Source organism: Syzygium oleosum, unplaced genomic scaffold (assembly GCF_021117445.2).
Source record: "Syzygium oleosum isolate NSW1041296 unplaced genomic scaffold, Sole_v2.1 Sole_v2.01, whole genome shotgun sequence".
In the NCBI taxonomy this organism is placed as follows: domain Eukaryota; kingdom Viridiplantae; phylum Streptophyta; class Magnoliopsida; order Myrtales; family Myrtaceae; genus Syzygium; species Syzygium oleosum.
Genome location: NW_026607485.1, coordinates 19,731,907 through 19,745,957, shown reverse-complemented (window position 1 = coordinate 19,745,957; position 14,051 = coordinate 19,731,907). Strand labels below are relative to the sequence as shown.

The window sequence follows — 14,051 nt, the reverse complement described above, 5'->3', positions numbered from 1 at the left end:
TAAAATGCCTACTTGCATTTTTGCTCAAGGCAATGGTTAATTTTATTTCATTTTGGATAAGCTTTCTAGCAAATGATGTGGTGTCACATGTTGTTAGGAGTTGCTTGTGCAGGCTAATTACATTGACATCACAATTAAAAGGAACAATAAATACCACATCATTTATTATCCTGTTAGATCCAACAAGAGGTGTCAAAATAATTTCGTAAGTACAAGAGAGGTCGTTTTCATTTGGCGATAATATACAGTTGCTGTCCCATCCAGTTTTCTACTGTAAACACAATACATGTTATCTATCTGTTCTATAAAAAGAAAAAGGGGTTATGAAGAGCCCCTTTATATTTCACTATTAAAGAACAAATACATAAATTTTAGGAGTACAACATAACCTATAAACTAGCACAAAGAACACTAGCAATAGTTTAAAATCCTGTGCTGATTCCACAACTTTATATAGGCATCGACTCTACCTTATTCATTATCTTGATTGAAAATTTGACAAGGGTGAAATGCACTTTGCAAGCAAAAGATCTAGAAAGTTTTTACATGTTCTATTTTATTTTTCTTAAGGCTCATTCTCTTCTACCCTACCTTTGGCAAAAATCTCTCCCTATTATTTTCTAATAACGGCTGCATTATGTGGGAGACAAGAATATTGATAAATTTGGAGAGAGAAAAAAAGTCACTTCATTGTCTGCTGCTAGCCTCCTCTATATACATTATCTCCTAGAAGTCCCCAAAAGAATTTGGACTTGACCAGTTTTACTCTCTTCAAAGGCAAACACATCCTTGTCTCGTCCGCTCTTCTTGGTCCATCAACTAGTAATATTACTGGTTCATGGACATTGATACTCTTGAGGGCTTCTTGGGGTTGGTGCTTACGTTTCTTATCATTCATGGCTGAATGGAATTCAAGAAGATCATCACCACAAGCATTGCTTCTGTTTCTTGGGCTTCTCTTGATCCTTCCAACCTTGGCTTGCCCAGCAGATTTACCCGAAATACCCTTACCGTCATCTTGGTCACCCAGACAACTCCTCTCTTCTGCTTCTTCTCTCGAAACCATGGAATTGCATCGAAAACTTGCAGAAGCTTCTGTCACTACTGCTTCAACAACAACAACAACTGCTACTCCAACGAGTCACACGCCGAGTAGGGAATTTGAAGCTGCGGCTCACGAAGTCCCAAGTGGTCCCAATCCGGAATCTAATAAGTAAGTGATGAATGATAATGAGATTATTATCAGATTTTCCGTCGTGGAAACAAGACAACTACTTATATTCATCATGCTCAGATGTCTCTTCCAAGGTTTTCTCCTCCAATTTTCTACTGTGCATATATGTTGAAGGCTAGAGCCAAAACAGAAAAAAGCTACTCCTGTTTAAGGTTGTCCTTATCTGTTCTTAATAACTTATGGGTGTGGATATTTATGGTAATATGGTATATGGAGATGATTTTGGGTGATGAATGGTTTGGCACAGAATGTGTGATTCTCTTTGCTTGTTCTTTGCCTCTTTTTTTTTTTTTAACCTTCTCAATTTTCGAACCCATGGTCATGGAAATGCAAGTAGTAAAGGAAGACAGGGAGGGTCTGCTGAACGATGAAAACGATGTCAGATTCTGTCACACGTGATGCAGAGTTCCATGTGAAGACGCTAAAAGTCATGGCAATGATTCAGTAATCATGAGACCCCCTGTACGATTGTTTATACACGTAGGTCTGAATGAATGTCATGTATATTTTAAAGATATTTTTGAAGCAGAACAAATAAATTATCCAGAAATATTTTTGTTTTGGTTGAAAATGTAAGTATTATAAAGTAGATGAAGTACAACAACTTAGGAACATCCTCCAACATTACAAATAGAGCTAATAATTCAAAAGGACAGAGGTTGGAAGTCTCCACATAGTAGCCGATACAACATTTATCTAGAAATATCTAATTTTTTGGTAGAATAACGCTTTACCTCTTACATTTTTACACACCTTGGCCAAAATAATATGGATGCCAGTTGACTTGTTTTGAAACCGTCTATGATTGGCGCTCCATCCAAATGCCATATATGGTTGCTAGGAAAAATATCTTAAGAAATTTCGCTGCCAAATCTTTGCCCTAATCATCTATTGAAATTCCTCATTCTATCCTCCCATAGAACGCCTAATCCCATGTTGCGCAAGGATATTGCGCCAAATGCTGCCTATCCATTCACACTAGAAGAATAGATGTGCTCTGTCTTCTATACCGGCCCTACAGAAGATAAGGATCAAATATCTGGAAATATTACTAATCACTAAGGCTCCGTTCGTTTTGCGAAAAATGTTTTCCTGGAAAACATTTTCCATAATTTTCAGTGTTGAGGGGGCAAAAAATAAGTGGTCAAAGAAATATTTTCCGGTCAATGGAAAATATCCTTCTAAAATTGGGGAAAATGATTTCGTTTCCTGAAAGGAAGGAAAACATTTTCCAATCTCCCCTCTTTCTCACACGTCCTCTCCTCCTCTCTCCAGAGCTGCTCCTTTTCGCCATCATTCTCATGAAACCTAGGTTTTCATCTCCAGAGCCGCTCCTCCTCCGCTGCTGCCTCGCACTTCATCTACTTCTCCTCCGCTGCTACCTCGCGGGTCCTCTTGTCCCTCGTCTCATCCCTCGTCTCGTCCCTTGTCTCGTCCCACAGAGAAGTAATTCCCCAGATCTGGCGAGCTCGCGTGTCGACGGCGAGCAAGGCCGAGCCTTGCCTCGTTGGATTTGGCGAGGCGAGGCTAGGCTAGGCTAGGCTAGGCTCGGCCTCGCTCAAGGCCACCTCGCTCGCCCGAGGCTAGCTAACTCAAGCGAGGCCGAGCCTAGACTCGCCTCACCAGATCCGGCGATGCTCGGCCTCGCTCGAGACCAGTGAGGCGAGGCCAAGCCTTGCCAGATCTGGCGAGGCGAGGCTTGGCCTCGCTCGAGGCCGGTCACCGGCCACAGCGAGTCTCGTTGTCCTTGGGCGAGCGAGGCCGAGCCTCGCCTGTGGCCGGCAACCAGCAGAGGAAGAAAGAAAGGAAAAAAAAAAAGAGAAAAAAAGAAAAGAAAAGAAATATTAAAAAATAAAAAATATTAAAAGTAGTGCATGAAGGAAAATATTTTCTATACCGAACGGTAGAAAATATTTTTCTGTTCATTTTTAGGTTTCAAACGAACACCGGAAAATATTGTTATTTTCCTAGAAAATGGTTTCCTGGAAAACATTTTCTAGAAACGTCACATTTTCACATAAATGAATGGAGCCTAAATTACAGTTTTTTTTTTGGAGTCCTTCCCCTCATTCTCGTATTACATGGATTTGTATTTGATCTTCTTCTGGAAGATAAAGGAGTAAATTAGGTTTTGAGACCGATGGAATAGTATATTACAAAGTTGTTCTTCTAATCTGATAGCTCATAATTTAAGACATTCATCAGGTGAAGAGGGGGTTTCAAAGTTTTCCAATATTTACCTTTTTTCTCTGAAGTTGCAGCATCTTTCTTGGCAAAATGATTTTATTAATCTAATTTTCCGGAGAAATTACAGTTCAAAATTTGCAAGGTATTCTATGGGCCTAAGCAAAAAATTTTGGTTGAAATGTGTTAGTACAGATTGGTGACCTAGATAGATTTATAGTAGGTGTGCACGGCCGCATGGGTCCGTGGATGCAAGACGGGAGATCAATACATAACTATAAAAATGAACTTATTTGTCAATAAAAAGATTTATTCATGTAATGAGACGTTCTATTAAAAAGTACAAGTCATTTAATTTTATATGAGAAGCACGGATGATGAGGAATCTGGTTTATTCGCAATGCTATCACAAACGTGATGAAGCTTTTAGTAAGGACTGAGGTGCACAGCGAAACTTTTGAAGCCAAAGCCCCCGATAATGTTACTAATTTCGTCGGCTCTAATGATTACCATGAGTATTTTAATTCTTTTTTGTACAAAAAATAAAATTACATAAGTATCAAATAAGTTCTTTTTCAATAAAATATATCTTTTGAGTCCTTATACCCTATTTTTAATTAGTTTACTTCAGAATAATACATTCATTGGTTAAATTCAGTATACATTCAATATCTTCTTTCTTACCCATCTTTTAATATAAATTCAAATTTAACGGTACATGTAAATCAACTTATTCTGTTTAATTCTTAGTTAAATAAATTTCTTTTTGGCCAGAAAATATATACTTTCCTGAATTGAATTGTACTTATATTTAAATTCGGGGAACTAAAAAAAGAATAATGTTAAAAGAACCTTATGTTCTCTCAAATTTGCAATTTTTCGAATTCATTGTAAATATGTGTTAATCGGATTCGAGAAATAGGTAATATGGCTACATAGGATATAAATAACTTATGGTTAGATTAAGAAATATTCTTTAGTGTCTTTTTTTATTAATTTTGTAGACTCTTTAAATTGACCAAATCTATTCACTCAGTAATATCATCCCCACATGAAATTACAAAAAAGATTCAAGTAATTATAGCATGGCTATGAAGAACTTTTTTTTTTATAGGTGCGGCCTTATACACCATGGGTACAAGAGAGTGGATAGTTTATAATCCTTAAATAAAGGTTAAATAAGACCGCTTGTTAAAATTTCCTTTACTCTAGTGGTGTATGCTGCAATTTTTTAACAAGATTCTTTGCAACTTGTGTCAATTTTTTCCTTTTTAATAACATACTTTATCAATTTTTATAACTAATTCTATTGTGATCTTTAAATTGGTGAACTTTAAAATTAAATTATATTCGTGTTATAAAACAAGCTATATGTCATACTATTGATAACTTATATATACTATTCATGTAATAAAGTATATATTTTTATTTTGTGTTAGTTTCAAATCAAATGGACAACTATACTATAATATTTACAGCCATAATTACCTTCTAACATTTATATCATTGACGTAATTAGATATAACACTCATTGATTTTTACTTCAAATTGGATAAATAATTCCTCTGTTATAGTTACATTCCAACGAACTTATATTATTTTTAAGAATGATCGATTTTAGGGTGGGCGATTCCCACCCTGAGACTGGGAATCGGAAACCGCCCACTAAAGACCGATTTCAAAAAATTGGAACCGAGAACCGCCTATTAGTTTCATGGACCCATTCGAAAAACCGAATTGCCGATCCGATCCGATTTCCGGATGGGTCCATAGAAGCGGTCCCACCAAGCTTCATGCGATAAGTGACTTGTTTTCCAGCAAGCCATGAACCGGTCCCACCAAGCTTCCTCTTTTTCCAGCAAAAAAGAATGCCCTGTTGTTTGTAAAAGAAAACTTCCCTATTCTTTAATTGCTCTGCCTTCAGACCAAATCCAAGTACATGGAACAAAATCATCCAGCACAATGAGTAGATTGAAGATACTAAAAAGAGGCAAATGGCAGCAATTAGGGTTTTCTTGGGAAAAGGATACTAAAAGTATCAAAAGTTGTGTGTGGCACTCACTTTGGTACAAAAAGTTTTTTTCGGATAACTTAAATGTCACTATTTAAAAAAAACGATCACTTAAGTGCCAACTCCGATTTGGGTAGCCGGAAATCTGACGTGGCCACATTTTATTAATTTCTCAGTTCTACGTGACTCGTCAAGCATGCCCAGTTAGCATATAACCATAAACGATGTCGTCTAGAAGTTGTAAATAGTGATGGTTTGAGTGCCAAGTTTTGTTTAAAGTGATGACTTCAGCGCCAATCGTTGTTAAAAAATAATCACTTCAGTGCTAGTTGGATTTTACGACGTCGTTTTGAACGTCCACGTGGATTGGATTTTTTTAAAAATATGCCAAGTCATATTCAAAATTTAATTATAAGGGACACGTAATCAATTTGGCTGGAATTGGCACTTAAGTTATTGTTTTTTCTTTGATTTGGCACTTAAGTGATCCGAAAAAAAACTTTTGACATTAAGTGAGTGCCGTATACAACTTTTCGCACTTCTAGTGTTCTTTTTCCGTTTCGAACTTATAGAAAATGGAGGGGACCAAAAGTGAGAGAGGAAGGCGAGGTCGTGAGTCGTGTCTGTGTGGAATAGCCAGAGGCACGGTCGTGAGTTAATGGGAGTTGAAAGTCAAGGGACCGAGGCAGTTGCATAAGAGAGTTGAGACGAGAGAGACCGAGATGAGACGAGACAACTGACGAGCAAGATAAGAGATTTAGGGTTTTGATTTTTTTTAAAAAAATTATATATTATAAGTCTGATCTGAGTGGGTAGGTGGGTGGTTCTACACTTAGAACTGGGAACCAGACTGGTACCCACTGGTTCCATTGGGAACCATCAGTTTTGAGCCGATCAGGTCCGGGCGATTCCCCATTTCTTTGCACAGCTCTAATTATTTGAATATATGCTTTAGCTTTATAAATTTTTCTAATATTTGGAATCAATTAACAAGAGAAAAAGGTAAGAATAAAAACTAATACGTGCTCACATGGCAAATTTATTAGGGTTGTCAAATGAGTGGATCAGGTCGGGTCAAAATGGTTTGACCCATTTTATGTGCTCACATGGCGATTTAGTGACCCATACCCAACACGACTTGACTCGTACCCAACACATACCCATACCCATACCCGACTCGACCACTGGTTACATTGGGAACCATCGGTTTTGAGCCGGTCAAGTCTAGGCGGTTCCCAATTTCTTTGCACAATCCTAATTATTTGAATATATGAAGCTTTGTAAATTTTTCTAATATTTGGAATCAATTAACAAGAGAAAAAGGTAGGAATAAAAACTAATATGTGCTCACATAGCAAATTTATTAGGGTTGTCAAATGAGTGGATCGGGTCGGGTCAAAATGGTCCGACCCATTTTATGTGCTTACATGGCGATTTAGTGACTCATACCCGACCTAACCTAACTCGTACCTAACCCATACCTAACCTGATCTACATTACTAATGCACATGGATATTTGAAAACAAGAACTTTTATGCTATGTGTATAGTGTAAAATTTTTTTTTACTAGTTTTATAAGGTTCCAAATAAGATTTTTGACTTGTTTGTGACTTTTACTTTATTGCAATTTTTTTGAGTTTCGCGATGAAGTATATGACATCTCTTAAAAACAATAAGTCAATAAATATTGACACGTAAAATCATATACTGATTTTTACTAGTTTTATAAGGTTCCAAATAAGATTTTTTGACTTGTCTGTAGCTTTTTCTTTATTGCAAATTTTTCAATTTTCACAATGAAATATCTGGCATCTCTTAAGATCAATAAGTCAATAGATCTTAACATGTAAAATCATACACTAATTTTCACGATTTTCTTAAAGCTTGAAAGATCATAAATTTTTTACTATTTTTCAATTTTGAAAAACAAAAAAAAGAGGATCATAAGTAGAAAATAAAATTAGAAAATATGTTGCCTCACTTGAAAACCCCCAACTTGAACCTGAAAACAAGTAAAGTGGGACTGCAAGTGGGTTGGGCTTTAGGCCCATTAAAAACCCACATTTAATTTTATTTTATTATTCAAGTTCATATCAACCCATTTAGCAAAATTTGGCTAACTCATATATGACTCAACCCATCATATATAGGTCAATAAATGGGTTTCAACCCATTTTGATACCTTCGGAATTTATGCAATATCTATGCCAATTGGCAATCGCATGTGCGAAGAGAATTGTCACACGACGCGCATGGAGACCAACAGTCTCTCGGTTCCATCCTTAATAATCTACGATAGATAATAATGATGCATAGGTAGATATCTGATTGATAGAAGAGGAGGATATCTATTTTTCGATGTGAATTTGGTTACTCAGTTCAGAGTCTGCAGACCGGAGTGACTGCACATAGAACCTGTTGAATCATAAGTCATCAGCTGTTGGGTATACATACATTGAAACATGCACTTGTCCATAGGTTTGTTGTATAAGATCTCACCTAAAACACGAGATTTAGACTTCATAATACACAGCAGTATAGCACCTCATCTGCTGTCAATTTGATTGATGGCTTTCATTAGTCGAACCGCGTTCGCGGGCTTTGGCATGTGGTAATCCATCCCGGCCTCAAATATCTTCTCCACTTCGGAGCCCGAGGAATGAGCCGTCAATGCTATGATCAGCGTACGGACGCCGTAATACTTTTCCTCCTCTCTAATCTGTCTTGCTGCTTCATAACCATCCATTATCGGCATCTAGATAGAAACAAAAACAACCAGAAAAACAAAAACAAAAGTTCATATTCAGCTTTACATTAACATCAAGATCTCAAGTCAACAGTGAAAATTCCTGATCCGATAATCGTAGTTTCCGATGGTTTGATCATGTTCGACTTAACTGTCAGTGTAAAAACTTTAGAAGAAATTCTAGGATCTTGTAGTAAATCCGAAAGGTTCTACCTGGCAGTCCATCAATATGTAATCATAAGGACAATCATCAGAAAGCCCCTCGCGAATTGATTCAACGGCTTCTTCCCCATTTTTGCAGAGATGGATGGTCGCGCCAAGAGTCAAAAGATTAGCTACGGCCAGTTTTCGCTTTACATCACTGTCATCGGCGACCAGCACTTTCTTTCCACTCAAAGGCTTCTCTCTGCTAGTGTTTCCAGTTTCTTGTGCTACAAGTTTAGTCACTCCTGCATGCTGATACGGTCTCTCCTCCGCCTGCTCTCTCAACGTTCTTAGCCCAAAGCCCCCAAACTCCGGAAGAAGCCTTGTCGCTTGGAACAGACGGGTCCCGTGAAAGGGCTTTGACATGACGATGTCACAGGGGTCTATCTTGCTGTCTCTAATGGCCCTCTGGTCGATATTCCTCATCGTCGGTTTATCCAACCAAACAACCTTATAACAATTGCTCGGCATAAATTGTCTAAATTCAGCCACGGCCTTACATAGCTCTCGAAATGACCCGGAGCTTGCGTCTATTATAAGTAGCATGAAGCCTGCTTCATTTTTGCGACTATTACTTTGGTCGTACACAGGGAGGATACGGTCTGCTCCGTCCTGGGAACTTAGAGGCACATCTCTGGCTTTGCCAGGGGACTTGTCACTGGAAACGCTCCTTAAACTCAGGTCAGATTTTCCCGAGGAGCTATGTTGCGAGAGGTCGATCTTTGTAAGCACCTTCTTGAGAATCATACGAAGATCCTGCCGCTGGCTCGCTATGAGTACTTTTATTCCAAGTCTTTCCATGAAACTCCGACAAATTCTCCTCCGCTCTTCGCTCTGGATCAGTAACACAACACGAGAGTCTTCTGATTTGGGATTAAGGGCTTGTCGAGAGCTATGAAAGCTCAGGGCAGGACTGGGAGTGTGGACAGTTAACCCGAGACTACATGCCATGCTGTAACCTCCGGGCTCGAGGTCTCCGTCTGACGATTTCTTGGCGCCGGCTTCACATGGAGTGAGAAAAACATTGAACCTGAAGCATGTCCCTCTCTCGCCAATGTCCTTATGTGCTATCTCTATGTCTCCACCCATGAGGCGAACCTGGTACCGAGGGTTAGTCGGCAGAGGGGAGAGATTCCTCATTACTATTAAAGATGATAACGTGTTTCCTTTATCTAATCAAACCACTTGATCTTAAGCAGAGAGACTGAGTAAAGGAAGTTACTTTCAGAGAGCAACATCGGGGACGGTAAAAGCAACTGATACAGAAAAGGACATACCAGAGACTGAACGATGCCGAGGCCCAAACCGGTGCCTCCTTGTCCTTGAGCCGTTTCTTTCACCTGACTATAGTTTTCAAAGACTGACTTCCGCTTCTCTTTGGGAATCCCTTTGCCCGTGTCATTTACCTCGAATACGAATTCTGCAGAACCAGGATTTTGCCGGACTTCACTCTCAGATTCATTGTCATTGTCATTTTCATCTTTCTCAGAGAACAAGCATGATAAGTGTGTGAGCCAGCTATTCCAAGCAGAAGCCTGCATCGAATTTTCGAAGCTGGGTTCTTGAACCCATGCTCGAACAGATATGTGACCATCGTCGGTGAATTTAACGGCATTGCTTAACAAATTAGACATGATCTGTTTGAGCTTTCCCCTATCACCTTTAACAAGTGAATGCTTGAGCAGTGAGCCATCGCTCAGGTCTAGGACCACGTCTACGCCTTTTCTCATGGCCACCGGGTGATATAGATCGACCACAACTTCGAGAAGTTGAGCCAAATCGAATTCTTCTTCTTCCAGTTGCATTTTCCCAGCCTCTATTTTACTCGTTTCGAGAATTGAATTTAACAAAGCTGCAACCAGAAATGCATGAACTTTAAATCCTTGATTAAAACATGCCCCCATAACAAATTCATCAATTTTCTCAAGGGATTGCAAAACTCTACAAACTAGTAATTTACCTAACAGGTCCTTTGCACAAGCTTCCATCTGCTTCAGATTTTTCACTAGCTCAGAGCCTGGAGAAACTTCGTCGTAACTTATCTCTATAAGGCCGGTAATTCCAGCTAGAGACGCGCGAATGTCGTGGCTCGCTTGAGCAAATGCATTGCTCTTGCTCATGCTCTTACTCTCAGCTTGCCAAGTTGCCTCCATTTGCTTTATAAGTATGGCGCGCAAGTGCATCTCTCTTCTCAAAGCCCTCATAACCAAGAACACAAAACTCAAAATGGTGATGACCTCCATGCTGAGCAATGCTATGAGAAGCGACAAAAATGTGTGCTTCTGGTGAGCAAAACCAATCAGTGGCTGGTCAGGGACGACCAACACGTACACCTGATATGCAAGAACACAATTCTATTATAGCTACTACTTATATTTTCTCAAGAAAATATATGAAAATGTCAACTATGAAACTCTTTCAATAGGTGAATAGGAAGCAAATAGTCCTTACAGATTGCTTTCCCAATATATTGACCGGTGCGCAGTGGAGCATATACTTCATTTTCTGATAATTCATTGTGGATGTTCCTGATTTGGCATCGCTAAATTTGCAGGAAAATTTACCAATATGACCTGCTCTGACACCATCTCGAGCCATTACTTGAATGGAAACAGAATCATCAGAAATAAACATACGGGTGTTCGGAAGGCCCGGTAGAAGTACTTCCCCATCTTCACCAACCAAGTACAAGCTGCTTCCCCCTAAGTTCATATCTGAGAAAAAATCGGTTACTTGCTTGACAAGAATCCCAACCGAGACTACTCCTCTTGCATCGACACTCGCAGCATTAAGCAATACACGGTCCTGCTTGTGGTTCCATCCAATGTCTAATGAGGCAACCCCATTTGTGCTATTCAAGGCTTCTCGGAACCAAGTAGAACTAACAAGAGATCGAGGACGAGATATGGTTGCATCTCCGTGGAGCTTTCCTGTGTTAGGGTCTACCAGTTGTTTATACCAAGTGTAGCTGTTCAAGTCAGGCGAACTTGAATTGGCATAGAGGGAAGAGTTGGCATACAGCACGGCGATTTGGTTGCGATCGATATAGTAGGAGAAGAAGAGGCCGTCTACTCCAGCATAAGAAATCTGAGCAATGTGCGGAACCACCAATAAAGCTTGAAACATTGACGGAGCCACCTGTGAAATTTGTAAGCTCAATTACTTGTTTAACTGTAATATGCTAAGGTGGGACATAACACATTTTGCGGACCACTGATAATGAACTTGTACCTTAGTTTCGATATCCACAAACGAAAAATTTGTGCTGCTTAGAGATGAATGCAGAACTTGGGCTAAAGCTGTAGCTGTCGAATTCATCGAGTGTAAGATTTTTGCTGTGTGCTCGACTTCTGATTTCATTCGGGAACTGAATCTCTCAGAATCTAATTTTAAGTTATCCTCGATATGCCTCATCATACTTATCCAGCTCGGGAAGAGTAAACCAGCAATAATCAGATCCATGATCGCCTGCATTGGAAATTCGCAATTTCACCATAATGCAAGTCGTGCAAGGGAAGGGGAAAAGTTCATAAAAGCACGATTTTGACTCAATTTTTTCACTCTTTGGCGTTGAGATCGCAGAAACTACACTGTGAGGATCTTTTGCATGTTATATAACATGTTCAACCTTAGAATACTATTTTAGGACATGCTATTATTAGTCTCTCAGAAGCATAAGATGACAAATTGAAAGCAAGTTTCAGGAATCACCAGAATTACAAAGTAGTAATCGAGCCGCAACACTGAAGCTGAGCTGAGTTTCATCGTATCTTCCTGCTATGACAAGGAAAATTCCTGCATGGTTGTTCAGAGAGCAGGAAAAATAGACGCAAAAGATATGCTTTGGATACATGCTTGATTTACTTAAGGTATAAAATCAGAATAAATAACCTTTCCTAATTTCTGAGAATAATGACACCATCTTTTAAGTTTTCAGCAAAATAGGTGTCTAGATCATGTCTTTTTAATTCTGTTTCCTATTAGAGTTCTTTGAGGATTTTTTTCAGGTTAAGAACCTAGGACATGACATGGAAATTTTGTCTCTCACATGAAATATCAGGTTAAGTTTCATAAACTGAAATATATATAGGAGTTTCATCACTGTACCACATCAAGCATCTGTTAAGCATAGCGAAATATATTTCCCAGCAAGAGTAAATATCTAGTAGCACCCATTATAAGAGATATCTACACTTTGCTTAGTGAGGTGAACTAAAAGAATGGTTTAGCACAAACAGTTGTCCTGATGCATGAAACTCAACAACCCATCAACTTATGACTCATTTTTCTCCAAAACATTGTATTAAAAATATAATTGGCAAAACCAATTTCAAGGAAAATCACCATTGCTGGCAAGTAAAGAATTTAAATCGCCGGAAGTTCAAGCTTCCAATCGAAAGAAGTGTGCGAGAACCGAGTATAACTTACATTACCTGCGAGGGATCACACAAGAAGCATACATATAGATGATGTAGTAAGCGTCCAGTCTAATCTACTTAGCAGAATTCGTAGGGACTAATGCCCACTTATTTTTTTCTTTGTTTTTAAATTAAAACTGTGTATGCTCACACTGTGTTATCGGATTATGTCCAATACAATTAGCCTATTCCAAGACTTTCTTGATGCAAAAGAAATCCAAATTGCTTGAGATTGACGCTGTAGAAACCAAATGAAGTATGAACTGTTAACCAGTGGAGTCGAATTCTGTAGACCCCTACTCCATTCTCGCTCAATGCTCATGGCGTTATTTTGAACAAAAAACAAGAAAAGAAAGCCTTTTGGTTATCGTGTAGTCTGATTCATCGAATACATGGTGAGATATATGGTTTGACATAGCCATATAACTTTAATTGACATGTACATTGTTGAAGCTGTGACTCAAAAAGAAATAAAGATCTTATATATGCTGCTTGATAAACTCAGCTACACACACACATGGTTAATTGCTTCCCTGTCAAGTTATCCTTTTAAAAGTACTTTGGAAGCAAATTGAGGGTATTAATTGGATGAAGTATATCATTATCTACTTAATATTAGTCAATATTTTATTTTATATCGACTACTCATTATACTTCATTAAAATAATAACAAACGAGTAGCAACAATCTTTTGAAAATTCGAGTATTGCTATATTTATATTGGATTATGGTAGAAAAATATACATTATCTTTTGCAAAGAAGTTTTGAAAAAATGCATAGGGACCCAATATAATTGCACCTTATGAAAAACTGCAGATCGACTGGGTTTATAAACAACTATCAATATCGATTTTTATAGTATGTCGGGACTAAGTTTTGAAAGGATAGAAGATTCTGTTTTGGTACCAAGTTTTGACATGATTTGATTAAAAATTAGCGGCCAAAATGATAACAATCAACCTTAAACAAACATAAAATGATTGATTGCTCATATGCATTAGGTTTCTTGAACTCCGTTCAGGGTACAAAATCTTTCAACTTTGCACTTCCAGACGAACACAAGAATGGATGTCCTAAAAAGGAAAAATAATCAATAAAGAATAAAACTAGGTTCTCTTAATTACTTGATAATCTATAGATTTCATGCAGCTACAGAGCTACTTTTAATTGCAAGAAGGTAGTTTGGTCCAAAAAAGAAAAAAGTTATCGCAAGAAGAATAACCGGAATGCATTTGATCAAATTCTTCATGAAG

The 14,051-nt window shown here is 38.3% G+C and overlaps 1 protein-coding gene and 1 long non-coding RNA gene across 2 annotated transcripts; one reads left to right on the top strand and one right to left on the bottom strand.

Moving 5' to 3' along the window:
• The first annotated feature begins 637 nt into the window (after positions 1-637).
• Positions 638-1,468, top strand: LOC130140327 (uncharacterized). The gene is made up of 2 exons (XR_008818348.1): positions 638-1,213; positions 1,295-1,468. It is a non-coding gene; the product is annotated as an uncharacterized LOC130140327 (long non-coding RNA).
• Positions 1,469-7,974: 6,506 nt separating this feature from the next.
• Positions 7,975-11,841, bottom strand: LOC115694230 (histidine kinase CKI1-like). Its single transcript, XM_030621352.1, has 6 exons — positions 11,611-11,841; positions 10,831-11,517; positions 10,340-10,712; positions 9,657-10,231; positions 8,389-9,477; positions 7,975-8,184 (listed from the first exon to the last, which is right to left on the bottom strand). Exons 1-6 carry the CDS (start codon positions 11,839-11,841, stop codon positions 7,975-7,977), a joined length of 3,165 nt encoding a protein of 1,054 aa, XP_030477212.1.
• Positions 11,842-14,051: the final 2,210 nt, after the last annotated feature.

What these genes read in the sequence shown, in the direction of transcription:
- LOC115694230 (XM_030621352.1), bottom strand. Translation starts at nt 11,841, where the DNA reads ATGGATCTGATTATTGCTGGTTTACTCTTCCCGAGCTGGATAAGTATG. An exon ending in TTGTGGATATCGAAACTAAG is followed by an intron (nt 11,518 to 11,610) that starts GTACAAGTTCAT and finishes CAAATTTCACAG; the next exon opens with GTGGCTCCGTCAATGTTTCA. An exon ending in TTGTGCAAAGGACCTGTTAG is followed by an intron (nt 10,232 to 10,339) that starts GTAAATTACTAG and finishes TTCTGGTTGCAG; the next exon opens with CTTTGTTAAATTCAATTCTC.